Source organism: Gadus chalcogrammus, chromosome 6 (assembly GCF_026213295.1).
Source record: "Gadus chalcogrammus isolate NIFS_2021 chromosome 6, NIFS_Gcha_1.0, whole genome shotgun sequence".
Taxonomy (NCBI): Eukaryota; Metazoa; Chordata; class Actinopteri; order Gadiformes; family Gadidae; genus Gadus; species Gadus chalcogrammus.
Genome location: NC_079417.1, coordinates 25,070,545 through 25,097,491, shown reverse-complemented (window position 1 = coordinate 25,097,491; position 26,947 = coordinate 25,070,545). Strand labels below are relative to the sequence as shown.

Sequence of the window (26,947 nt, the reverse complement as noted above, 5' to 3'; positions counted from 1 at the left end):
TTTGCATGAATGGAATGATTCGAATGTCGATTTAATTTTGCTGCCACTAGGATTGGAATTATGTTATTTCCTTTGGTAAAGGATTGTCCAGTGGACCTTCTGCTGAAAGATAAGAAAGAAAGCATAGAAGCACCTTTTCTTAGCATTCATAAAATTCAAACAGCTCTTAGCATGGCTGCCCCTTGGATCCTTCTCGGTAATTTCACTCAGTGAGGAACTTTCCGAAGCAAAGCTTTGGAACTCCCACCTGAAGTTGAGGCCGGGGTAGAGGGTTCGGTTGCTCTCTTTCTCATCCAGCCGTCTGAAGGAGTACTTAGGAAGGCATCGCTCCATGAGGCGGTCCAGGTTACAGTCCCAGTTGATCTGTATGCCAATCACGCCCCCCTGTAGTGGGAGGGGGGACAACACAAGCACCCCTCCTTTATATCGCAGATGTGCTTACATTTGAGCACTAAACACGCTGCAATCTAAATACTAATTAACAGTTCATCATTGACAACTGTAAACTTGTACATTTACATAGTTTACCCTGCTCCACGACCAGACATACCTTCACGGCAAGACCCACCCCATGATTACACCCAGTGTTCGAATTACGGGGGGTACCGGGGGGGTCTGACGGTCCCGATTGAGACTTGATACCCCCCAAATGGCATTAAAATGAAACTTTGGGGGGTACCGAGAATAATATATTCATTCTTCAAATTGCGTGTTTAAAAGTGTCTTCTTATTTCTTAAATGCGTTCGATGTTTACTATGAGTAATATACTGACATTAAAATTCAAACACCCCTTGAATGGACTGTACCATTAACACGTCTTCAGCGGTCTTTCAACGTCTTCTCTATGGCTTGACCTCAACTTGAACTCGTCGTCTGACTTTAACTTAAACTTGACGCGCTCACTACTTCAAGAACACCGACGAACAGGACACTGATGGACCGAAGTGTCTAAGCTGTGAGGGGATCTACTCGTATCAAGGTAAAGGTTTCTACGTTTTCTAGTTTCTACGGAGTTGTGATGTATATAGAAAGTATATATATATAGAAATTAGAAAGTATATACCAATTGGTTTTTTAAGTTCTGCATATATTGTGTTCAGTGCCGCCGCTCCCATAACGCGCACTACGCGCTGCGCGTAGGGCCTCAAGCCCTGAGGGGGCCCCCAAAAAAAATAAATAATAATAATAATAATTACAAAGTAAAGTGTGTAAATATTTGTGCAAATAGTTTCTGCTGGTAAATCTTTGCTTCATAGAAGAATTTTTCTTACTTGTATACTTCTGGTTTTAAGTTTGTATTTATGGATAACTATTTCATTTAAAAGATTTTGGACATTCCAATACTTGTGTGTACTGTATGTATGTTTTGGCTGTTCTGTGAACTGTGTTTACAAAGTAGATTTAACTTTTGCGTTTTAATAAAATGTTAAACTGGCAGAAACCAATTCTTTTTTTCGGGGGGGGGGGGGGGGGCATAAAGGAGTTATGCTTAGGGCCCCAAAATAGCTAGCAGCGGCACTGATTGTGTTGTTTGATTAACAGCCGCCACGGAATGGTTAGGTGCTAATCTATCTACGATGCTAGATGTGTAGGCTGTCCTTAAAATTAAACTCTTTGTTATGGTATTCGTCAATCTAAGTGTAAATTATCCCGTACACTGACGGCAATCTGACTTCTGATCTGACGCTTTTGCACACATCTGTAGTCGGACAGGTGCGAAGGATATTATCCCAGTGAAGATGTAATTCAAGTGTTAAAAAAAGACAGTTCCTGCCTACTGTCCATTCCACCAACAAACGTTAATACAACAACGAACTTGCGAAGCACCTGTCCAACTACACAGGTGCGCAAAAGCCTCTGTTTGAACAGTACGTCGTCATATGTAATTTCTTTCATATTTCAGTCACAGAGCAATGAGCAAGAAACGAAAAGCAACTACCTGATAGCAGTATCATATCTATAACGTAAAGCCTAATCTTTCATGCTTAACGTTACCAACCTAGCGGAATTCAACTCATAAACCTAGTCAGAAACTATTTTTGGATAGCTAGATAACTACACTTGTCTTAGATGCTATTAAAGACAGTGCTCTGTTTCTACCTTGATTGTCATAACGTTATTCAGCTATTAGGCTACTTAACTTGCGCTTACAGTTCTGCATGTTGATTCTTGTGTGAAATAGTATTTATTGTTACACTAGGCTCTATTGCTTGTAGCATCTCCTTTGTACGTCGCTTTGGACAAAAGCGTCTGCTAAATGACTTAATGTAAAAAACACCACAATAGGGATAGCACTACCGTATATTTATAACCTAGTTTCCTATGTACAGAGCCGCTTAAAAAAAAACAAAAAAAAAAAACATGTGACGTCAACACCATCCGTTTCAAAATGCTGACCCCCCCGAAGCTGCAGTGATAATTCGAACACTGATTACACCCAAGCAGTGTTGCCAGATTGGGCGGGTTCCCGCCCAATTGGGCTACTTTAGATTTAATCTCGCGGGGAAAAAATGCATTGGGCGGGTATATACATTTTGGGCTGCTTTTGCCAATATCTGGCGGTTTTTTAATAATGTGAAAACAGCACACCAAACTGTTATTTTATGGTTTAAAAACGGTATTATAATGTATATGTATGTGTACTATATGATGTCTATGGCCACACCAACCGCGTTACTCGCGTTGGATAACGCGAGTAACGCCCCGTGCCCACTACATGCGTCCGTTGCGTGATCCCCATTGACTTTAATGGGGACGGACGCGCAATGCATTGTGGATCCGTACGTTCCGTTGGAGCCTTCGGCTCAGTCAAGAAGTTGAAATATGTTCAACTTTTTCGGCAGCGACGGATCCGTCATCCAATCAGATCGCGTCTGCAAATTTAAGCACTGTGACGCGACTCGGGCTCTGACGATACTGGAAAGCGGGAAAGCGGGTCATCTTGCATCCCAACAAGCAGGAAGTAGCGGGAAGAACCCGGCGAAGCGATTAGATTGGCTGACGGATGCCTCTGCAAAGACTACTCCCCCATCAGTCAGCCACGCCTTCCCACATCAGTCAACGGACGCATGACGCTTAGCCGCGGTAGCCAATCAGCGTGGAGCTTGACCCGACGTCACTGGCAGAGAGTAGTGAGCTTGCACAGAAGCATACGGCCGACATCTTTCTTTTTTCTTCTGGGTGGAAATAGTAACATAGTTACGCCATTAAATGCGTTTATGGAAACATTTCTAGCGAGAAATGTGCATTTTACTTTCATAATGTTCGCTCAGTTAATGTGAAGGATGTTTGGTTTGATAGTTATGACGAAGAGGGAACGCTCCGTTCACTTGCATGGACAATGGACTCATCTAGCTGCGTTGGCGCGTTGACGCGTTGGAGCGTTGAACCACCACACACTGGTCAAGCGTCAGGTTAGGCGCGGTACTCGCGTTGTCCAACGCGAGTAACGCGGTTGGTGTGGCCGCACCATCACGCGTTGGAGCGTTGAAAGTTCAATTTTCTGAACTCCGGGCCTTGGTGCGTTGGGCGCGTTACTGCGTTTACGTGCGTAATTACGTGCAACTGCCGCGCCTAACGCCCCCAACGCAACGCTTCAACGCGTGTACCGCGCCTTGACCAATGGTTCCCTATGCAAAAATGCCGATTTTCAACGCCCTTAACGTGAGCAACGCGGTTGGTGTGGCCGTACTGTAACGCCAAGGCAGGTGGTTGATGTTACTGCTGTTCATTCTTGGGCCTGGCACTGGGATACAGGAAGTGCATTTTTCCACATTTTCTGTGACATGCACGGTCTGTGATAATAAAATAGAACTTGCCATTTGGGCTTAATTGTTTCAATACCGTAGCGTTACTGGCCGCGTAATCAGAAGGACGAGTCGATATGGTAAAATCCCCAGGGATGTTTATTATTACTCCTCAACCGGACGGAGCATAAAACATTGCAGCCATTAGAAGTAACTCTTGGCGCATATAACACTAGAACCACAACATGCGTTTAATGTTTATTCAAAAATTATTTTTTTCCTGTGAAAAACGTCATTGGGCGGTTTTTTGCTGAAGTGGGCGGGTTTTGGAACGTGATTGGGCGGATTTAGCTCAACCAAATCTGGCAACACTGCACCCAAGGCATGGTCAGACCCAGCTCCACCTCCAGATCCAGTTCCAGAATCAGATCTACCTCCAAGGCCAGAGTCATCTCCTCCACCAGACCCAACTCCTCCATCAAACCCACCTCCACAGCTAGCACTGCGAAGTCCTCCCTGGCCTGGTGAACGATGTCGCCCAGACGGAAGATGGGACACAGGGCGTCATCCCCCCTGTGGCAGCCTCTCAGATAGGCGTCATTCATCTGGGGGAGAATGTTCCTCCTGGAAGACAATAATAGTTTAACTAGCATAGCTTAGATTAGCCTAGTTTAGCTTACTTTAGCCGTAGCTAACCTCATTTATTTATATCCTAACACCGCCTAGTTTAGCTTTCTGTAGTCTAATTCAGCCAAGTTTAACATTAACCTAGAAGATTATGGTTGCTAGAGATTGTATCCTTGTGAGTCCAGCCTAAATCGTCCAAGTTCATCGCCTCAAGGTTTAAGTCTGGAACCAGCCTAATATAAGCAGCAGATATGCTCACAACCACATTCGCAGCATATCTTGCCGTTCTGGATTTAGAATATTGTTTGGAATAATTATAGTATTGTTTATTTAACAATGGGTCATTTAAATGTTCACAGCTTGGTGCCCAAGCGTGAACAGGTTGAACATTTGTTATGTAACTCTAACGTTGATTGCTTGGGTTTATCTGAAATGCGGCTCACAAGCTCCTCGCCTAAGGCTGCTGTGTCACTACCAGAATACAAAACTTTCAGGAAAGATAGGGGTCAAGGGAGGGGTGGGGGGGTTCTTATGTATGCAAAGAACAACTTGAAATCCGATCAGATTGAATGGCCCAGCAACATCACACTTGAATGCATTGGTGTACACACATCTCCCTTTCGAGAGAAATGTCTCTGACAGTTATCTTCATCTATCGCAAGCCTACTGCTAATCTGGATTTATATGACCAGCTCAAAGCACTCCTTACGTTATGTAATCATAAAAAAAGAAATCCTCCTCTTTGGCGATTTCAACAACAATTAGGATAACAAAAAAGACAGAAAAACCCTCAAGCTAATAACAGATTAGGCCTACTTCAACCTCACTCAGCTAATAGAAAAGCCCACCAGAATTACACACCACACTCAATCCAGAATTGGCTTAGTTTTCACCAATAAACCGGAAAGAATCACAAACACCCACAACCTGGGTGTTTGTGATTGCATTATGGTCTCTCAGACCATAATGCAATCTTTTTCTCTAGAAAGGTAAAATGCTCAGAAAATCTGTCATACGTCAACCAACCATATTATTAATATGACAGTCCCCAAGAATCAATGAGAAAAATGTTGATAGAACTCTGAAAGATATTGACTGGATTGGCCTTACGGAATGCAAGGATGCAGACGCTGGCAGTGACTTATTTCTCAGTTTCTCTTATTTCAAAAATCAAAGAGGTTTTCCTCTCTTTCTCCAGGAGGGGGCGCCATGGGAGAAAGAAGTCAAGCTCTCTCCCCTGGCTAAACTCTGCCTTTAAAGCTAATGAAGCATAGCGATCAGTTACTCAGAATTATTTATCCAAATTATTGAAAACGCTAGCGAGGTAACAGTAAAAAAATATGGCAGAACATAAATAAATTGACAAGGAAACAACCCAAGCAGGAAACTAAAGGCTTGGAATTGAAAATTAACAATCAGCTGGTGAGAGACCCTGTTTTTCTGGCACAATAACTTATTTCCTTCGTCATTAAATCAATTGATGATTTGGTGAAACAATTCACATCTTATGAGGGTTCTGATCAACAGGTTCCTGCTCTATCTGACAATGCTCATCCCAAAGTTCACGGAAAAAATCAAATGTCAGTTAGATAGAAAAAGATGCGTTGGTGCCGTATTCCTAGATTTAAAAAGAGCTTTGGACATCGTCAATCACAAGGTGCTGTAATCTAAATAGTTGTTTTTTTGCACATTTTCTGCAACATGCACGAGTTTGAAGCGTAGACAGGCATGAAGTCGTTCACGTGCGTAAACATGCACAAGCTTAAAACCTAATGTTTGAATCATCATCGATCACTCGGAATGGGTGCATTCGTTTTGTTACACCTGGCACACGTTGTTGTGTTGGTTAAGTGGCTGAATTAAAATGGTTGATATGCCACTGCGGTGGCATAACGAGAGCGCAATGAGCGCGCAGAGCCGACATTATTGCGCACCGAGTGGCATGATACAGATATGAATCAAATAAAAATCAGGTTGCTGCAGGCCCGGTTCCAGAACAGAATGCCTTGGGGTGCATCTGAGATTACAGGGGGTGCACCAGTACTATACTAAAACCAGCTACCCAGCTTCAGTTCAGAATTCGCTTTTTTACACACAGGCTTTTCCTACCATAGACAAGCACTTCTGCGTAGTTCTACTGACATGTTGGGACAACAAACAATTACTGTGCTTAAAAGATGGTATCATATCATGTCTTTTGATGTGGAGAACATTTCAGCTGCAACATTAGCTTATTGATATCTTAGATAGCTTTGAATATGAGATTTTTGAGGTGTAAAAATGAACAGAATTCTACAAAAAAAAAAAAACATGTGACTGCAATTCAAAAATAACGATTATTTTTTTATAAATTGTGGCAGGATATTTGACATAACAAATAATTGTACATTGCCACTTATAAATAAAACAGATTTTAGCTGAACAAGGAAAGAACACTTTCAGACTTTGAACTTTGAACAAAAAGTAATCAGTATAATACTCTTAAAGTTAACACGATTGTAAATAAATGCAATAAAAAGAAATATGGGTTCCTATGAACATAATACATTTAATACATGTATTGGATATCCAACGGATATAGAGTGGCGAAGTCACGCCCCTTCCGGTAGAGCTCATGGGACCTATGAGATCGAAAAATATGAATGGGTGTCAATGGAGAGAAAATAATTATTTTCTGGTCCCAGTCTTTATATGCCCTGGATTACACATATGTTGTTTGTGGATTTAAATGATAATTTTTCATGCAAAGAAAACTAAAAAATTTCGAGAAGAAGTTTGAAAATGTTTGGTTTTATGTGAGGCCGCTTTGTGAACTACAGCTCTTCGCTGCTCTCTACGCATATGATATACGTCCCCACACCCGCACTTGGAACTCGGCACAGAGATGGCACATAGGAGATGGCACATAACTAAAGCTCTCCACATGCCCCGACTTATAGTGGTTTTCACCTCTTTCTATGCTTTTATCCTCGCCTTGAAAAAAAGTGGTGAAGTGGAGCAGAGAGATCGCCATCTCTGTGCCGAGTTCCAAGTGCGGGTGTGGTGACGTATATCATATGCGTCGAGAGCAGCGAAGAGCTGTAGTTCACAAAGCGGCCTCACATAAAACCTAAAATTATCAAACTTCTTCACGAATTTTTTTTGATTTCTTTGCATGAAAAATGATCATTTAAATCCACAAACAACATATGTGTAATCCAGGGCATATAAAGACTGGGACCAGAAAATAATTATTTTCTCTCCATTGACACCCATTCATATTTTTCGATCTCATAGGTCCCATGAGCTCTACCGGAAGGGGCGTGACTTCGCCACTGAAGTTCAACGTCACTACCGTGCGCACCATAGATATACTATATGGGTGCGTGCATTTTGCACACGATGCCGGCCGGCGGCCAATCACAGCAGCGCTGATATAGAGCGACAACATTGCGACCTCGAGTGTGATATTGCTTTATACAACAGTTATACTAGTAAAATGTACTGTTAATAATAATAATTGACAATAGATTTTGATTTGTTTGTTTATTTAATCATATAAACGAATGAAATTGCTTCCGGCAACAAAAATAGATCCCCACTGAGCGGACTGTTGCCAAGCAACATATAAACAAAACACCATACATAAATGCGGAGTGATTTTGTCAGTTTGTGACAAAATCACAGTCAGAGTGATGTTGGATTCTGATATCTCAACGGTATTTAATGGAAATTGTCACAGGTTTCATTACAATTTGTTTTGTGAGCAAGTATTTATTATTTTTTATCATATTTATAAAAAAAAAATCTTTTTTTTTTTTTTCAATTGAGGGTGCAAAACATTTTTTTGGGGGTGCAATGCATGCTTATGCACCCCCGTAGAACCGGGCCTGGGTTGCTGTCGGGCGCCTCTTCCCGAGGCACGCCGTGCTTCAACTGGAACTACAGGCTGCTGCCGCTTCAGTGGCCAGTGCCACTCAGTGCGAAATACTGTCGGCTCTACGCGCTCTTTCCACAGCGTCCGCGGGCTTCAGATCGCCCCAGCATCACACCAAACCTAGGCAAAGGGACCTCGGAGCGCCCCAAATTGGTGCCCTAATATATTGGTCTCTTAACCCACTACACTTACCCTGCATGCAAATTCAGCAAAGTCGCTGCAATCACACACACACACTTCACATACAGGCATTAGTTTGTCGTTTATTTCATAAACTGCAGCAAAAGGGTAAAAAACAACAACAGTGTGCATTATAACAAAAGCATAAATAAATATAAGATCCCCCCCCTCACCTTCGTGCTTAATAAATACATTTGATTTCATTAGCATTTTACAGACCCAATTTGGATGGGGCGTTTAGTAGGCTACGTCCATCGTTGCTTCTTTACCCATTAAAAGCTACAGTCAGTGTTTCATGACGTTGACTTACCTTTGAGCATTTCCAATTATAGGCTACTGTGTAAAATGCTGTGTAGAATTAATGTTTGTATCAAGAAAGAAAGACATGTCCATGTCCAACGTTGCCGTTGGACATGGCTAAAACCGGCTTTGCACATGCCTTCCAGCAGGGCCGGCCCTGACCAATTTGGCGCCCTAGGCAAGATTTTTGCTGGCGCCCCCTACTACCCCTTTTGATCGCACAGTAAATTCGACTACGAATGTTCATAAACTCAGAGAAGCTACAAAGCTTTGTCTTTGAGACTCTTTGATTTTAGATAGAAAATTAAACACACGAAACGTATTAAAAACCAAGTAACAAGCAATGAATCATAAATACAATATGGTATGCACAAAATACTGCAGGCGTTAGAACTTTTAATAATTAAACACTTTGCAGTAAAAAAAAAGTCTTGCAAAACAAGTGACAATGAATCACTCATACAATAAGGTATGCACAAAATACTGCAAAGAAATGCATGATGTTTACTAAAGGCATTCATAAGCAAAATAATAGATAGAGTTCAGATTCAAATTATTGTAAATACAATTAAATGTAGTATGGTTTATCTAGTTTGGTTCTAACCAGAGATTAAACAAGCACTCAACTGAAGTGTAAAAAAAATACAATAATGTATTAGGGCTGTGCAGAGGTAGACGGGACGGCAGAACCTGATGCTGTGTCACTTGGGGTGGCACTGAAATATTTTAAAAGTGCATCTGAAGAGAGAAGAGAAGTATATGTGACAACTGCATGTTACATTTTAATAAAAAAAACAAATGCTTGGTGTGCTATACATGAGACTAATAATGAAAATGTGATGAGATTCATTCAGCTTTATTGTCATTGCAATGCAATTCAGTCTAACCACAGTGCAAAAACCAGTAAAGTGCAGTGAAATTAATATATATGTACTGTATATATAGCTTATGAATGATATGTGAAAGCTAATGTATGAAATATTAACAGTAATACACTTTAACTGCACTTTAACACTGATGTAAACTTTAACAAACATAAACTGTGACACATAAAACCAAATGCTTACAACCACCCTATTACAAAGTGGATGGACAACTAAAAGCATTGTAACTGACATACAAGCAGGAAAGACACCTGTAAAATAACACCCAACGTTAAGTTAGGTGTGAACAGGCCTTACGTTAAATTTCCAAACGTCCCTGATGAATTTAAGGTGGAGTAACATTAACACACGTCGACTCAGCTATTTTTTGATTATTAAACAATGTTGCTCTCGTCCGAAGTAAGCTAGCAAGCTAACACTCTGCCCCAACAACGGTAACTACGATGCATTAAGCTATTAATTTCATGCACTTCATCACATTGACATTACTGTACCTTTACCTTTTTCACGTTTTTCCTCCTCTTCTTTCCTTCTTTTCCTTCCTTGGGCGCCGGATGGCTTCAGTCTTTTGGACATAATTCCGACACAGTGTCATTAATCTTTTTCTTCGTCTCAGGGTCACGGTCCGGTCAGATTCAGGCAGCTGGCCTCTTGACACCGCCCCCCTCACAGAGGGCAGGTACAGAGCAACGAGCCAGGCAGGCACCCAGAAAAAAGGCTTCTCCATTATTTAATAGTCTTTGCTATGACTTTATGTTGCTGTGGGCTTAAATAATATTTCGAAATAATAGTAGTAATGGCACTGGTAAAAAAAAAGTAGTATTTATATATATTTATTATTATTATTATTATTATTATTATTTTTATTTAATTTTTTTCTCCCCCCGTTTTCGGCGCCCCCCGCGGATGACGGCGCCCCTAACATTTGCCTATACTGCCTATGCCCAGGGCCGGCTCTTCCAGCATCAGTCAGGTATCCAACGAGTGACGCTCGTATTCCCGCTTGCCTGACCACGATCTAGCATCTAGGATCGATTGCTCTTCCTTGGGATGTTAACACCGAATTTCGTACACTGAATTTTGCAGCTGAATTTGGCATGTAGAATTTGGGGACGTTCAAGAGCAAGGTACGTTTTATTACTCTGTTTTCTGGGAATAATTGACGCAAGCAGAAACCAGAAAACAAGCTTTTTGTTCGTTTTTTCGTTTTGACAAGCAGACACAGAGGGCCACACCGCCCACAGTGAAGACTGACACGGCTTCAAATAACAATAATAGTATTCATAATCATTTGAAAATGAGAACTTCTGAAGTTATGATGACTTCAGTGCAGTTGATGTTTAGCCACAGTTAATACATGCAGAGTAGACCTGAGGGCTTTACTACGACATCATTGTCCGGCGCTGAACTATGCGCTCTGTGCGCGTTCACATCAAAGGAGCTGCGATCGCTGGCTGCTGATTAGCTCACAGCCTGAGAGCTATGAGGAATACAAGTGATTACAACACATTTCTGACAGCTGAACATTGCGCAGGGCTCTCCGTGAGACGCACGCATTTCAACCCATGCACACGCTCACACACCACACAACTTGCGCCGCTATTTAACAGTGGAAGGGTAGGAATCAAATGCGCCCGAGTGAAATTTCAAAATCGTCCGGGATTTTATTAAAGCCTCAATACATGTTCACATTTAATTTGCGTTGTGTTCCTCTGGGTCTGTTACAATCTAGTTGGGCTACGCCCTCCCCTACTCAATTCTGTTCGCTTTGCATTGATGGAAGTGAGTAGGGGGAGTAGTTAAGTAAAGCCTTCAGATTTGACGGTTTGACTTTAGAGTTACCGTCATGTTTTGTATTTTTTTTTTTACCATTATTGTTTTATAGGGACAAACATTGACACATTTCTCCTGCAGGGGATTGTTAAAGTTCTATCTATGTAACAGAAGGAAACACTTACTCATACTCCATCAAATATTCATACTCATACTTTGCACACTTTACCACAGCATTGGCCTACTGAATGCCACAGATATATTTTTAAGCATTGGACTGAATGCCACATAAATATAATATATGATTTGCACGTTTGCAACGTTTAAAAGTTCAGGGAAAAGTATATGCCTCTACTGGTGTTGCTTAGGCCAATATCCTTTTGAGGCAGTGTTGTTTCTGAATATTAGTGTTAAGGGCCAATAATGCATACTATCATACATTCGTCACCATGTCTGTGGACAAATTTGTATGCAGTCACATATTAATATATGTGACTGCATATATATATCCTACTTGGAACGTGTTTTGAAATGGATCTATAGTAGCCTATATAAATTTGCCAGCTGGAATAAAAAACAAACTCTCCTTCAAATGCACATTCATGGAAGTCTTGTATTGTCATCCCCAAATAATGCTGCAATGTAATAATATACATCTTTAAATGCACAATAATGAGTCATTATTTTTATTATGACTTATCAAAGATTTTTATTGGCTCCCAGAATGCAGGTCTGTTAGTGACTCCCAGTATCTCTAAAAACAGACTGGGAAGTAGAGCATTCACTTACTGGGCTCCTTTACTGTGGAACCAGCTCTCCCCATGGGTCAGAGAGGCAGACACTCTTACTAAATTTAAGTACAGCCCACCCCCCCTCACCTTTCGCACCTTGTAGTTGGCGTCTCGCAGTCTCTCTGTGTTTCCACATATTCTCCACAGCTCCATCCCCAGTCTGAACCAAATGCAATTTTTCCCCTGGGTTTTCCTGGGAGTTTTTACTCAGTCGACGTGAGGGTTTAAGGGAAGAGGATGTTGTTATGATGCTCATGCTATGTAAAGCCCTTTGAGACAAACTGTTTGTAAAAACGGGCTATAAAAATAAAATTGCCTTGCCTTGCCTAACCCGCTTGGACTGTAATTCATATTCATGCTACTAGTTTGATCATTGACTGACTACATGAATAATTGCACAGAAGAGATTCTTATAGAGGTCTTATAGTCAAACGGTATAGGGTATATACAAATGTTATGTGTTTAGGCCAGTTATGAGATCTAGTTAACATCATTAAAAGTAATTTCCAAACACATTAAAGAAAAGAAAAAAACAAAAGCAAAGAGATTTTGCAGCAGTAGCACACTTTTACTAAAACAGAGTGGGATAGGAATCAGGTTAACAAAACATCTAAGAACATCTAAGCTATCATAAAACATCACAAAAAAAACAGCTGGAATACAAAGTTTGCTTTGTATTCCAGCTGGCCTGTTATGAGCAAATTTCTATACGCTACTATAGATCCATTCCAAAACGTATTCCAAGTAGGCTATAGGACAACGCATAATGCATCCTGGAATGAGTGAAGCTTGCCTGCTGACACGTTAAAATGACTGTCACAACTGCCATGAGCAAAGAGAAAAAACATTTGTACATAGTGTAGGCTACAGCCTAATAGCCTATTCGATATTGAATGAAGTAGGTAACTTTACACTCCCTGTCACTGTACAGAGTAGACGATATGATTTGCTTCTACAGCACCTTAAAAACCTCACTGTAGCCTATATTCATAGGCACACCCAGCCTCGCTTTCAATATACTCGCATTCTGTAAACACCATCAGTAAATAATAATATGAAAACAATATAAAATATCTTTCAACAAGAAAAAAATATTTGTTTACTTTAAATGGATAAAGGTCAACAAATGCGCAATTTTCAGCTGTCAGAAATGTGTTGTGATCACTTGTATTCCTCATAGCTCTCAGGCTGTGAGGAAATCAGCAGCCCGCGATCGCAGCTCCTTTGATGTGAATGCGCACAGAGTGCAGAGTTCAGAGCCGGACAATGATGTCGTAGTAAAGCCCTCAGGTCTACTCTGCATGTATTAACTGTGGCTAAACATCAACTGCAGTGAAGTCATCATAACTTCAGAAGTTTTCATTTTCAAATGATTATGAATATTATTATTGTTATTTGAAGCCATGTCAGTCTTGACTGTGGGTGGTGTGGTCCTCTGTGTCTGCTAGTGTCTATAATACAGTAATATTTTTGTTGACATTATCAAACGGAAGAACTTTTATTTTGAAGAGCACAGGGCAACGAAGCACACTAGCCAATACGAGGACACGCCCACCGGCGGAAACCAGATATTGAGTGGTCAATTGGTTTTGTTAAGAAGAACCAAAAGACGAATAAACGAACAGAAACTTTGATTTTCGTTTTTTTGGACAAAACGAAAAAACGAAAAAACGGCTGGTTTTTGAATGCGTGTATGGTTCGTTCTTTGAATATTCCGATTTAAAACAAAATCAGAAAAACCAAATAACAGAGTCGTTCTTTGGTTTTTCTGATTTGGTTTTGAAACGGAAAAAGGGCAAAAGGAATAAACAAATAAACGGCATTTCATTTGTGTTTGTGTTTGTGTTTTGTTTGTTGGTTTTTTAAACCCGAAACAGAAACAGAAAAACAAAAATAGATACATTTGTAGGCTACACCAGAAGGCAGAACGCAGCGAGCGAAGAAAAAAGAGCCTACCACCTAAACCAGCAATAGACTGTCCAATTATATTTAGCCTTAGTTATGGCCGCACTTGAACCATATGGGGATTTTATTCGTGAACTATTTGACAATGGAAAGACACACGACGAGATCAGTACCGCTCTAAAGCAATCTGGTGCACCGAAGTGCTCCGTTATGACGGTGAGGAGGTTCTGTGTGGAGCACAACCTTCGAAGAAGAAATCTAGTTTCTTTCTTCTTCTATGTAGCCTATTGTACAATATGTAGGCTACTTGTCATTCAGATGTATTTTAATGTTTTATGACCAGCTAGGTTTCTTAGTAAACAGCCACCTGGAATATCATGGCGATCTTCTCCACGGTCATATCGTCCACTCGCAGACTAAGTCGCCGGCTCCCACGGAAAACAATAAAGCTGGCCATTGTAGAATGCGAGACTCAATGGAAAGTTTGAAACGTCTTTATATGTATTTTTTAAAACCACGTGCCCTCTTCCTGGCATTCATTGTGGTTTTATCTAAATATCACACAAACAAAACAAGCAACTGGATTATTCAGTATTCCCGTTTTGATTTAAAAAACAGACAAAAAAAAGGCGTTTATTTGTTTATTCCTCTCTTTTTTTTTACGTTGAATATTTGATTTTGAATTTTTGAACAATGAAAAATAAAAGTGGAAATGATTTGTTGAAAAAAGTGTTAAATTCAGTGGCAAAAAATCCAGGCACGTTATTTCAATGGATAAATATTCAGTGCTTAAAATTCAATGGCTTTTTATTTTCCAAACCAGATTAGACAGATTTACTACCTACTACAGCATTCTAGATGTGGGTCTGGATTTCCAGGCTAGCATTTAGGTGGAACATTGCTAATTTTATCCGATGGTAATTGAATGGTCATTTCCTCATGCATTTTCATGAAAGCACTTCTGTCCACGCCACAGAGCTGCATATTAGCTCTGCATTGGTGGGGAGGGGAGCCTGTGCCCCTCTGAGCAACAACAACCTTGGACAGAGGGTCACATTTTGTTGTGCTATTGAGTTCCAGCGCTGGTGCTGCTGTCACCACAGTGTGAATGAAGAGACATGGCCGTACCTGACGTAGTTGAAGGCGGGGAAGCGGATGTTATTCTTGATGAGGACGGTGAAGTTCTCTGCTGCTGCCAGGAGAGCTGGCCTGAGGACAGGAAATAGAGAACATGAAGGGAGGAAATCAGGTGAGGGAAGGGAGTGGTCGATGGAGTCAAGGTGAGGGGTATGTATGTTAGGTGAGTTGTAGGGAGGAGAGCTGAAGTGAGGCAGTTGGAGGGAGGAGAGGGGAGTGAGGGGGATGTGGATGGGGAAAGGCGAGGGAGGTGATGTAAGGGGAGATGTAGGGATGTTTGTTAAGTGAGGGTGTTTGGATGAGGGGATGGAGTATGAAAGGTGAGGTGATGGGAGGTCTCTACCTGGGAGGTTTGCTCCTAGTTTCGACAGGACACCATGCCGATACCTCACAGGTCTTCCTCCTCACGTCAAACTTCACGCAGGCGCCCGTCTGCACTCCTGGAATACAAAAACAACTTGTACGGAGGCCGCCTAGGTGAGGAGGGGGGAGAAGGGGAGACTGAGGGGAAGAGAGAGGGAATAGGAGCCAGGAGGCTGGAGAATAGAAACGAGAAGAGGAGGAGAATAGAGGGGATACGAGATAGGAGGGGTGAGATGGACAGAGACGATGAGTTGTAATGACATAAGAGTGGCAGAGACGGAGAAGTGAGAGGAGGATAGAAAGAGAAGTGAGAGGAGGAGGGAAGAAGTGAGAGGAGGAGAGAAGAAGTGAGAGTAGGCGGGAAGGAGGAGTGAGGGCAGCAGAGAAGGAGGAGTGAGGGCAGCAGAGAAGGAGGAGTGAGGGCAGCAGAGAAGGAGGAGTGAGGGCAGCAGAGAAGGAGGAGTGAGGGCAGCAGAGAAGGAGGAGTGAGTACCATGGCTATGCTGGTCCCAGGCTCCTTTCGAACAATCTTTATCCGTCTGGCAGACCTTGTCCTCCCTAGGAACCTACAGGAACATCATAATAAGTAACATTATAGCTAGATATGTAATACTGATATTCTATACTGTCTAGAACTATTTAGAATAATAATAGTAATTGATTATTATTGTTTTTGTTATTTTATAAATACAATATCATTTTAATGTCATCAATAATCACAATATCAAAAATAATGAAAGAATGAATATGATGTTATATTATAATATTATATGAACAATTCAGAGCACCTCAGCACATTTTCCTTGCTTCTGGTTCTTTGTAATTATCACATTCGTCACCACGAAGAATGAATTCTTTTCCTAAAGAGAAAAAAATAAAAGTTAAAAAACAGTTTTAAACAGTCCATTGGTAAGGGGTTGGGTCCAGGACAAAGGCCCACCTGAGCTGGACCGCTGTAGTCCACCACGTCCCAGACTACATCCCCCAGCCCGGGAACCTGGGTCAGCGCCACCCCCTTCAGCTTTGCCGTGACGGAGCTCACAACAGGGTCCAACTCCTGGTACTGCTTGTTCCACAGCATCATGATACTAGAACACACACACACACAAGAACACGTCACACACACATCCAAAGTTTTGTGTCTCACTAAATGACATACTCTTGTGAGTTGTTTGTTTGTTTTATTTTAATTTTGTAATTCACGTTTTTATTCCTTATGCTACCTGGAATTGCTCTTAACCTTTCGTCTGCACGTCACTGCAGCTGATGTACCAGCTGCAGTTTATTTGTCTAGGTAAAGAAACGGAGTGGATATACATTTTCCATTTGTTTAATGGAAAATTGACCAACTTCATGTTTGTATTGTGTGGGCTGTGGGCAATAAACCTGATAAATCTATCAATTTATGTATCTATCTCTCTATCTATCTCGAGAAATAATGAGATCTCTCATAGGCCTATATATATATAATTAGTCAACCAATACAGTGGTTAACGACATTTGTTGCTGGCCCTGTGAATGGACTATTCAATAAATCCTGTGTTTATCTTTTACTTCATAAAATAGTTATGTTACGGAAAGTGTCAATATTTGGTATGTTAAAGTTATAACTACCGAATATCAACACATTCCGTAGCACCAAAAGGACACTGGTAGTAGCATGCGGCGGAGAAGTGGCATTCCGGGAGTCTGGAGAGGAGCTGCGGAGGCGTTCCGTGGCGTTATGCATATATTATATATTATTTTATCTCTGATTTAACTCACCAGATGAACATTAAGATCACCACGTTCAGCGTCCATTTCAGCGAACCGAGTCTCACGCTGTTTATTCGGACCAGTTTGTTTGTCTCGTACTGACACAGAGTGAGAAGTCTGCAAGACATTGCGCTGCAGCTCGGATCTCTGACTCACTGTCCGCTCCTTCCTGGTGAGGGTCACATGGTCACTCTCTACAGCTGCATGAATCCTGCAGCTTGACTCTTCTTGGTATTCAGTTCCTTTGTGTGTGGCATCTATGGAGTAAAAAAACGTGTTTTACTCACGCACAATGATTCACACACACGCTCAGTGTGGTTTGCAAATACAAAACATCATTCACAAACGAATGCATTTTGCTTCAGAAACAAATACAGTATGTTTTACACAAAGTACCGGAACACGAAAGCTGCGCGTGGATCGGAATGCATTTGCGCACGGATCGGAATGCATTTGCGCACGGATCAGCAAGGCGGAAAATTAGTGCCAAAAGTCACGTGACAAACAAATGTCCTGTGATTCACACTACAAAACAACAGGTGGCGTTGTTCCTGCCAAACCGCACGGATTCCGTACGGATTCCGTGCGGTTTCCGTGCGGTTTAGCACTTTTACCGCGTCCCTTCTAGGGGCATAATGCCCCTTTCACACCGCCGCAAAATCGGGGCCGGTTCCGGGCCAGTTCGGAGCTAGGGCCAGGGCTTTGGTTTCACACCGCCAAAGAACCGGCTCCGGCCCCTAAAAACCGGTTCAACTCTGGCCCCACTTTAGAGCTGGGCTAGAACTAGAACCGCTTTTACGCCGGGGGCAGGGGGCGGAGTTATCCGTACCTTGATAAACAGGAAGACCAACGAAGACCGGCATTTTTTAAAACACCGAAGTAAACAATGAACGTGAATCCGTGTATGGTTCTTTTTTGTTTTTTCTGATTTTGTTTTAAATCGGAATATTCAAAGAACGAACCATACACGGATTGAATCGAAGACGAAATTGTTGTTGTTGTTGTGTTTGAAACTGGCGCGAGGGTTCTTCTGCGCGCCTAACCTGACGCTTGATCATTGTGTGGTGGTTCAACGCGTCAACGCGCCAACGCAGCTAGATGAGTCCGTGTCCATGCAAGTGAACGGAGCGTTCCCTCTTCGTCATAACTATCAAACCAAACATCCTTCACATTCACCGATCGAACATTATGAAAGTAAAATGCACATTTCTCGCTAAAAATGTTTCCATAAACGCATTTAATGGCGTAACTATGTTACTATTTCCACCCAGAATAAAGAAAGATGTCGGCCGTATGCTTCTGTCCAAGCTCACTAGCGGAGACGTTTGTAGTGACGTCATGACGTTGCTCACGCCGGCTGTATGGCTGGCTCTGGCCGGTGTGAAACCAACCGGTTCTTAACTGGGGTAAGGCTGGAACCAGTTTGGAACTGGCCCTAGCACCAGCCCGGAACTGGCTCTCGGTTCTTTTTGGTGTGAAAGCGGCATTCGTGGCCTTCTTGGCTTTCCATAGAATCCACACACGGTTGGCCGGCATCAAATAAAGATTTTGGGGAGAAAAAAAGATCGTCCTGGCGGCCTTAAACTGACTCAACAGCGCCACCTGCTGTTGTGTAGTGCGAATCACAGGACATTTATTTGTCACGTGACTTTTGGCACTCATTTTCCGCCTTGCTGATCCGTGCGCAAATGCATTCCGATCCACGCGCAGCTTTCGTGTTCCGTACTTGTAGAATTGTTTTGTGTACTTGAAGGATTTATTTTTGTACTTTGTGTAAAACAAACTGTATTTGTTTCTGAAGCAAAATGCATTAGTTTGTGAATGATGTTTTGTATTTGCAAACCACACTGAGCGTGTGTGTGAATCATTGTGCGTGAGTAAAACACGTTTTGTGTGCGTGTGAATCGTTATGCATGAGCAAAACACGTGTGCGGGGTTTTGGCATAATTCTAACTCCATAGGCATCGGTTAACTTTTTAGGGGGTCAAGCAGCGAAGCTGCAAGACAACCATTGTTTTTGTACATTTTCCTATTATTGGGGATCAAGCAGCGAAGCTGCGAGACAACCATTGTTATTGTACGTTTTCCTATTATTATTATTTTCCTGCCGTGGGAGTCTATGGCAGGCAGCCCATAGAAAGCCATGGTCAAAAGTTGTGAAATTTGCACACTGATTCAGGACAGTCCCATGATCCCTCACAGCAAATTTGTGGTCGCTAGCTCATGAGCTCTAGCGCCACCATCGGGTCAAAGTTGGACACGCATTCATGTATATAACTTTTGACCCATTCATCCAATATTCCCAAAGAAGGTATCATTGGAATCCTTGGGCCAAGCCGAGTTCAACACACTCTATGTTATGGAAGCATATATGTATCAAAATTAAAATGGCAATGCAATTTGCAATTCAATAGGCTAAGTCATTACATTATGCAATTGACAATTCATTATGCAATTTAATAGCCTAATGTAAATTTGTAAATACGTAATAAAAAAAGTGTTTTAATATGCAAAGTGACAATGAAATCCTCAATTAAATGTGCAAAAGTTATAACAATAAAAACAGAATAACATTTTGTCCAATTTTTTTTTTGTTCCTTTATTCAAATTGAAAAGCTATAGTGGCAAAGTCACGCCCCTTCCGGTAGAGCCCATGGGACCTGTCAAACCAGCTGATCATCCACGACCTGGCACTTTCTTTTCTATGCCTAGCATTGTGCCAGGTTTGACGTATATAGTAATAACGTGAAAAGGGCGGAAAAGACGGTCGTGGAGCTGCTGCGGGAGGCCGCTGCAGCTCTAGAGAAGAGGGGGGCCAATCGGAAGTTTCAATTATTATAATTTTTTTTGAGACACGACCGTGCGAGCGCCACATGTGTGTGTGTGTGTGATTACACACACTGTAACGCAAGTGTTTGCTGTTGGTGTTATGGCGCATAACACGTTCTTTGACGTCTCTTGTATTTCCACAACAAGGGGTTATTTGGGGTTTGGGGTTATCTCAGCCATAGTTGAGAAGGAAATGGGGGAACAGAACTTTGGCTTTGACTCCCTGAAGTACATGAACTGCGACATGCTGCTTGCCGCCGGTTGCCGCGAGGCACCACCGCCGTGAAGCACCACCGCCCGGCAGCGGGCAGCCGGCAGCAGGCAGCGCGCGGTTCAGTATACTTCAGATTGATGTGGAAGTGGAAGAACCAGAGACGTCGGAGAACCCGACGAAGTCGTTTGAGATTCATAATATCGTCTGGAGGCACATGGCCGTGATAATATGTATTATATGATATAGATATCTATGTATTATATGATATTATTTAGATATAGAGCTCCCGGACTGCAAGTGTTGTACACTTCCTTGTTATTTGGATAACCGTTCTGCTGTGGGTGTTATGGCGCATAACACGTGGGACTCTCGTCTCTGGTATTTCCACAACGAGACTGGTAGTGGGTGTTATCTCCAGTGTTGCCACAGTTACCTTGAAAAAGTAATTAGATTACTGATTCCTAGTTACTCCTTAAAATACTAACTTACTTACTTTACTGATTACTTGATTTTAAAAGTAAATAAGTTAGATTACAAGTTACTTTATTAGTTACATTTAGCTGCGACAACACCCCCTACTGCCTCAAAAGAAAAAATTACAACCGGTCTTGTCAATTGCTCCCCTCTCAACAATTGCTTCCCCCACTGTCAACAATTGTTCTCCCCCCGTCAACAACTGGTCTTCCAATTCTGCGCAGGGGGCTGGTAGGGGGAATTCGGGGGGGCCCATCAGTACCTCTTTGATGCCCAGAATTTGGTGCTACGGCCCTGGTTGCACACACTGACACACGGCTTTCAATCGCTTCCGCCAACTTTTAGTGCGTAAACAAAATATCACTGCGCGCTTTACGGGGCGATCACCGGACGCAGCTCCACACACGCGCACACACACACACACACACACACACACACACACACACACACACACACACACACACACACACACACACACACACACACACACACACACACACACACACACACACACACACACACACACACGCGCGCAGCACCGCGCGACTAATTCCGCCGTTAATAACAACTGGTGGCGCGGACTCTGGAGAGTCAAGGTCGACACTCGCCTCTGATAGATTGAAGTCTTTGGAGACTGCTTCACACGCACATGCAGTCTCACACTAACAGACAGGCAGACAGACAGAAAGACACACACACACCACTCCATCGCTCTCAACGCCAATCGGGGATCCGGCAAAAATAAAATTTAATAGTAACGTACAGTGACTTTGATGAGTATGTTTAATCTGATTACTGGTTTGGAAATATTACTCGTCACTGAAAAAAGTGGTCAGACAGACAGACAGACACACACACACCACTCCATCGCTCTCAACGCCAATCGGTGATCCAGCAAAAATAAAATAAAATAGTAACGCACATTGACTTTGATGAGTAACTTTAATCTGATTACTGGTTTGGAAATATTACTCGTCACTGAAAAAAGTGGTCCGAGGCCAGTAACGCGTTACTGGCATCACTGGTTATCTCAGCCATGGTTGAGAGTGAATTGGGGGAAAGGAACTTTGGCTTTGACTCCCTGAAGTACATGAACCATGACATGGTGGAGAAAGGGATTGTTGGCTGCGAATGTCTCCCGATTGAGCCCCGCTTCCCGCTGCCGAGGGACCAACGCCTCGGCGCTACAGGAGGCGGTGGTGCCTAAGCGCTGACCGCTGCCGAGGTGGGGGTCCCTCGGCAGGGAAGCTCCGGCGGGAGACAACCGTGGTCAACTATCGCGGGCAACAATCCCTTTCTCCTCATTGTCGTGGTTCAGTCTACTTCAGATTGATGTGGACGTGGAAGAACCAGAGACGTTGGAGAACCCGACTATCGTCTGGAGGCTCACACAGCTTTTGGCCCTGATAATATAGATATCTATGTATAATATGATATTATTTAGATATAGAGCTCCAGGACTCTATATCTAAAGCCCAGTTCAGACCAAAGATTCACCTTGCAACGACTTGCAACTCGCAACTCCTTGCGACGCCTTGCAACGAGACGGGCTGCGACGTTCTAAAACTGGGCAGTTCACACTGGCTGCAACGCGCTGCAACGGTCTGCGACGGTAGGTGGTTTCCCTAGCAACTGTGAACGCAAGTTCACAAGTTGATCTGGCTGCCTTTCGTGTTTTCACGAAGAATTTATATTTTTTTTGCGGAAAATTTCTATGTGGGTCTACGGTACAACAGAATGAAATCCGACCTTATTAATATTCCCCCCCACGATAGTATGAGTTCGAATCCCGTAATGTATCATATTTTAAGCATTAGTTTTTCATTTATTTCGGCTTAAAACGGTTCTACGTGACAAGTTTCTTCCAATTACACTCCAAATACGAATGAGATGGGAATGTTTTTGACATTTTATTGAAAGACAAATCAAAGAGGCATTCGCAAGGACAGCTACGTGTCTGGCCCGATTTCCAACAGCTGGCGTAGCCACGACAACAAACGACGCATTCGGCTAATGGTCACCAGTTAACACGGTCACGAGTTGAACTTAATAATAATAATAATAATAAATGACATTTATATAGCGCTTTATATGGTACTCTAAGACGCTTTAAAACACCACACCAAGTGCCACCGCAATGTCGCAACAACATGCCAACGTCGTAAAGGACAGGTTGCTCCTCCAGCAAGCAAATTAAATTCTCCTCCCTCTCCTCGGACCAGAAGTCTGCCATCTTCGGATATTTGTATGCTGGAGTGGACAGTACGGTACCGGGACGGAGTAAGGCCGTGACGTACAAGTTGTTCTGTGCTGTGATTGGCTGAAGAGAAATAGTTAATTCGCCGCGTTCTAAAACTGGACCTTGTGATTTGACATGTTCAATCTCTGGCGACTCCTTGCAACGGCTTGCAACGACCCGTTCACACCGCCCCTGCGACGTTCTAAAACCGTCTCGTTGCAAGCCGTTGCAAGGTGAATCTTTGGTCTGAACTTAAGAGTCCTGGAGTGTTCTAGAATATTTACAGAACACGGCTAAAGGCAGTGTGCGCCTCGCCATTGCGATACATCCACTGTAAACAGAGCGCATGGTACCGTGGGTGCATGGGCGTAGTGGACGCGGGGTACACTACCCGTATCTGTGCCCTCTGTCCCCCGCACTTTTTACAGCCATTACAACCATTCAATTCATTTTTAACACGTGGAAACACGTTTTCCGAGCCGCCTTTGAACGCACCATCAGCAGGCGGAGCCAGGTGGCAAACACCGCTGTCGTGTTGTAATTTCAATCACAGAGACGTTGATTCAGATCTGTTTCAAGCATGTTCAGCAAACCAGCAGCCAAGAGGTAAAAAACTTTACCTTGTTTTATCCAAAAAAAACGTGTAAGTTGAGTAATGCTGTTGCATGTTGTTTAACTAAATGATGACTGACTAATAGATGTCAATATATCAAGTTAAGCTAGTTAACAATTGTTAACTGTTACCTATGTTAAATCGTTTGCTAGGTGCAGAGGTGATAGTAACTAGTGACAATTACTCTGACACATTTCCTTGAGTAACTTTTTGGATAGATTATACTCTTAAGAGTTGTTTTACTGCAAAATACTTTTTTACTTGTATTATTCTAAAGTAAGCACAACTTATTGTGCTTACTTACCTACTTATTTTGGAGCGCTTGGTCCTCTGCCAATGCTACCGCGACAACAGCTTTCCGGGTGGCGTCCATGTTTTCTTCCAACGACCGAGCGAAATAATAAAAAGCTTGAAGTGTGGGCGTGGCGTCAGATCCGAGATCCGAGTCGGTTCGCAGAGAATACTCGAACGCAGCACCCCGGGATGTACACGAAGACTGGCTCCGCCGCTGTTTGGAGTTTTGGAGGAAACTTGTCACGTAGAACCATTGTAAACTGTGTGATTTTTTTTCTTATAATAAATACGGGATTCTTTATTTATTTATTTTATTTTATTAACAATATGGCTTAATGGACATGAAGAAATTTAACTTTTTAATTTTTTGTTTTCAACATTTGACAATCGTATATAAACAAAAAAGGGTAATGTTCAAATAATGCGCAAAAATACCTTCCCCCCCAACCCACCCCAACCCAGCTTGTTGATTAAGTCCAAACCTTCACAAGAATAATAATAATAATAATAATAAATGACATTTACATATTGGCCTATCAAAACTATGTAAGACAGACTAGGAATAAAAGAAAAACAGAGGTTAAACATGAAGAATAAGGTGGGAGTTAGGTGGGGAAGGCTAGTGTGAAAAGGTATGTTTTGAGGGCAGATTTGAAAGAAGAGATGGTTGGAGAGACTGTGATGTGGGAGGGGAGTGAATTCCAAAGGGTGGGGGCAGCAACTGAGAAGGCCCGATCACCCCAAGTCCATCGCTCAGTCCGTGGAACTTGTAGCAGGTTGGCAGAATTGGACCTGAGGAATCGGGAGGGGGCGTGGTGATGGAGGAGGTCGGCAAGGTAGGGGGGGGCTAGGCTGTTGAGGGCCTTGTAGGTGATGAGTAAGATTTTGTAGTTGATTCTGTGTTTAATTGGAAGCCAATGGAGTTCACGGAGGACAGGTGTGATGTGTTCTCTGGAGCGGGTACCAGTGATGAGGCGTGCAGCTGAGTTCTGGACATATTGAAGTTTTTTGAGGACTTTGTATGTAAGAATGTCTATTGAAGTGTAAGTCCAAAGAGGGATTACAGAAGGAGCATATACAGTTTAGTACAATATGTCAAATAAGTAAGTATCAGTACAGTAAAGTAAACCTTGGAGAATAGTAATATATATATTTTTATATAATAATTAAATATTAATAAAATAACAGGAATTAAAATTAAGGGAGGGAGAGAGGGTGGGGTGGGGGGGGGGGGGGGGGTGCACCGCTTACCTCTGATAATAGCCCATTAGTCATTTTTAATTAATGGTATTTGCAAGCTCTCATAGTATTCTAAAAAGGGGACCCAAACCTTCCTACATTTTTGCAAGGAGCCTTTAAGAGTATATTTGATCTTTTCAAGCTTCAGGAAATGCATAATATGTCCATGATTTTTTTAGTTAATATAATTTGTGTTTGAAATTGTAAATAATTATACTTGAAGAAAATACTTTTGTTTTGAGAATTGAAAGGAGAATTGAAAGGTGTAGGTAATGTTAAAGAGTAAAAACTGCAACATACTTTAAATGAGACACTAAAGCCTTTATACTTCAACTGTTTATCCCAAAAGGATTAACTCAGGCCCAAGAAGTCAAATTTTTTCCTTAAAACCTAATTACCTATTATGGAAGGTTCATCATTGGTTTGTGAAATTATTTACACAGGTAGAAGACAAACATAACAAATCAATAGTCCATTTATAAGTTGTATCCACCTAGTGAAGCTGGGGGTGCTTGATTCTTCCAAGAGAGAAGGATGAGACGTCTGGCAATCAAGGAGGAGAATGCTATAAGTGAACGATTTTCAGGGGTAAAACCAAATAGGGCACATACAGGGTTAGGGGTGATGACTGTTTGACGCATTTTAGAGTAGGCGCCAAAGATGCTGGCCCAGAATGTTTTAAGTTTGGGGAAAGACCAGAACATGTGAATATAGTCTGCTGGTTGACCTTTGCAGCGAGGACATGAGGGGTCAACATTAGGGAAGATCTTCACCAGTCTTGACTTGGTCAAGTGTGCCTTAGAACTATTTTGAGTTGTATCACACTACCTGGCGCAAGGAGAAGATGTATGCATTAAGTCAAGCACAGCCTTCCAATGATCATCTGTAAAATCCTCACCAAGATCGCTCTCCCAGTTCCTCCTAACATCCTGCAAAGAGTGAGGGGAAATATTGGATATGCAGTTGTAAAGAGCTGAAATAAGACCTTTACGCAAAGGGGATAATGAGAGGATATGATCAACCGTATTGCTTGCTGGGAAATCTGGAAAGGAGGTAATACTTTACCAGACAAAGTGTCTAATTTGGAGAAATCTAAGGAATTTGGACTTTGGTAAATTATATAATTGAGAAAGTTGGGCAAAAGAACCAAACTTACCCTCCACATATAGATTTGAAATGGACTTGATGCCATATGAGAACCAAGTTCCAAATGTAGAATCTGACAGAGAAGGTGGGAAGTTAAAATTATTCCTTATGGGAGAATTCACAGATGTTATCTGCAACTTAAAAGGTCTTCTAAATTGTGAACAGATTCTGGTTGAGTGACAGACCACTGGGTTAGCACAAAATTGGCTTTGCGGAGGAGGTGATGGAGCAAATAGTATGGAACCTAGATCGAAAGAGCTAGAGGCACACTCCATTTGCACCCAGGCCTCACACCCACTGGGACGATCCCACCAAATCCAGTGTAGCATTGTCTTTATATTGCATGCCCAATAATAGTAAATAAAATTAGGTGGAGCTAGTCCAGCAAGCTTTTTAGGTCTTTGGAGGGCGCTTCTTTTAATTCTAGGGAGTTTACCCTTCCAAATAAACAAAGATATGCATCCCTCCAATGAGCTCAAGAATGATTTTAATCAGGATGGGGATATTTTGAAAGAGGTAAA

At 42.2% G+C, this 26,947-nt stretch overlaps 1 protein-coding gene across 4 annotated transcripts in view; it reads right to left on the bottom strand.

Moving 5' to 3' along the window:
- The window catches only part of p2rx7 (purinergic receptor P2X, ligand-gated ion channel, 7), a 28,561-nt gene extending 4,439 nt beyond the window's left edge, over window positions 1–24,122 (bottom strand). Inside the window, exons 1-9 of one of the 4 annotated variants that reach the window (XM_056591698.1) lie at window positions 24,056–24,122; window positions 17,388–17,635; window positions 16,564–16,711; window positions 16,412–16,483; window positions 16,117–16,189; window positions 15,604–15,700; window positions 15,252–15,332; window positions 4,236–4,371; window positions 248–384 (exon numbers count right to left, since the gene is read on the bottom strand). In XM_056591698.1, coding sequence (XP_056447673.1) covers window positions 248–384; window positions 4,236–4,371; window positions 15,252–15,332; window positions 15,604–15,700; window positions 16,117–16,189; window positions 16,412–16,483; window positions 16,564–16,711; window positions 17,388–17,506 — 863 coding nt within the window. In that variant the 5' untranslated portion in view covers window positions 17,507–17,635; window positions 24,056–24,122. Of the gene's footprint in view, window positions 1–247; window positions 385–4,235; window positions 4,372–15,251; window positions 15,333–15,603; window positions 15,701–16,116; window positions 16,190–16,411; window positions 16,484–16,563; window positions 16,712–17,387; window positions 17,636–17,765; window positions 17,834–24,055 lie in introns of those variants that run through there. The other 3 variants (XM_056591695.1, XM_056591699.1, XM_056591697.1) reach the window with 3 other exon arrangements.
- Window positions 24,123–26,947: the final 2,825 nt, after the last annotated feature.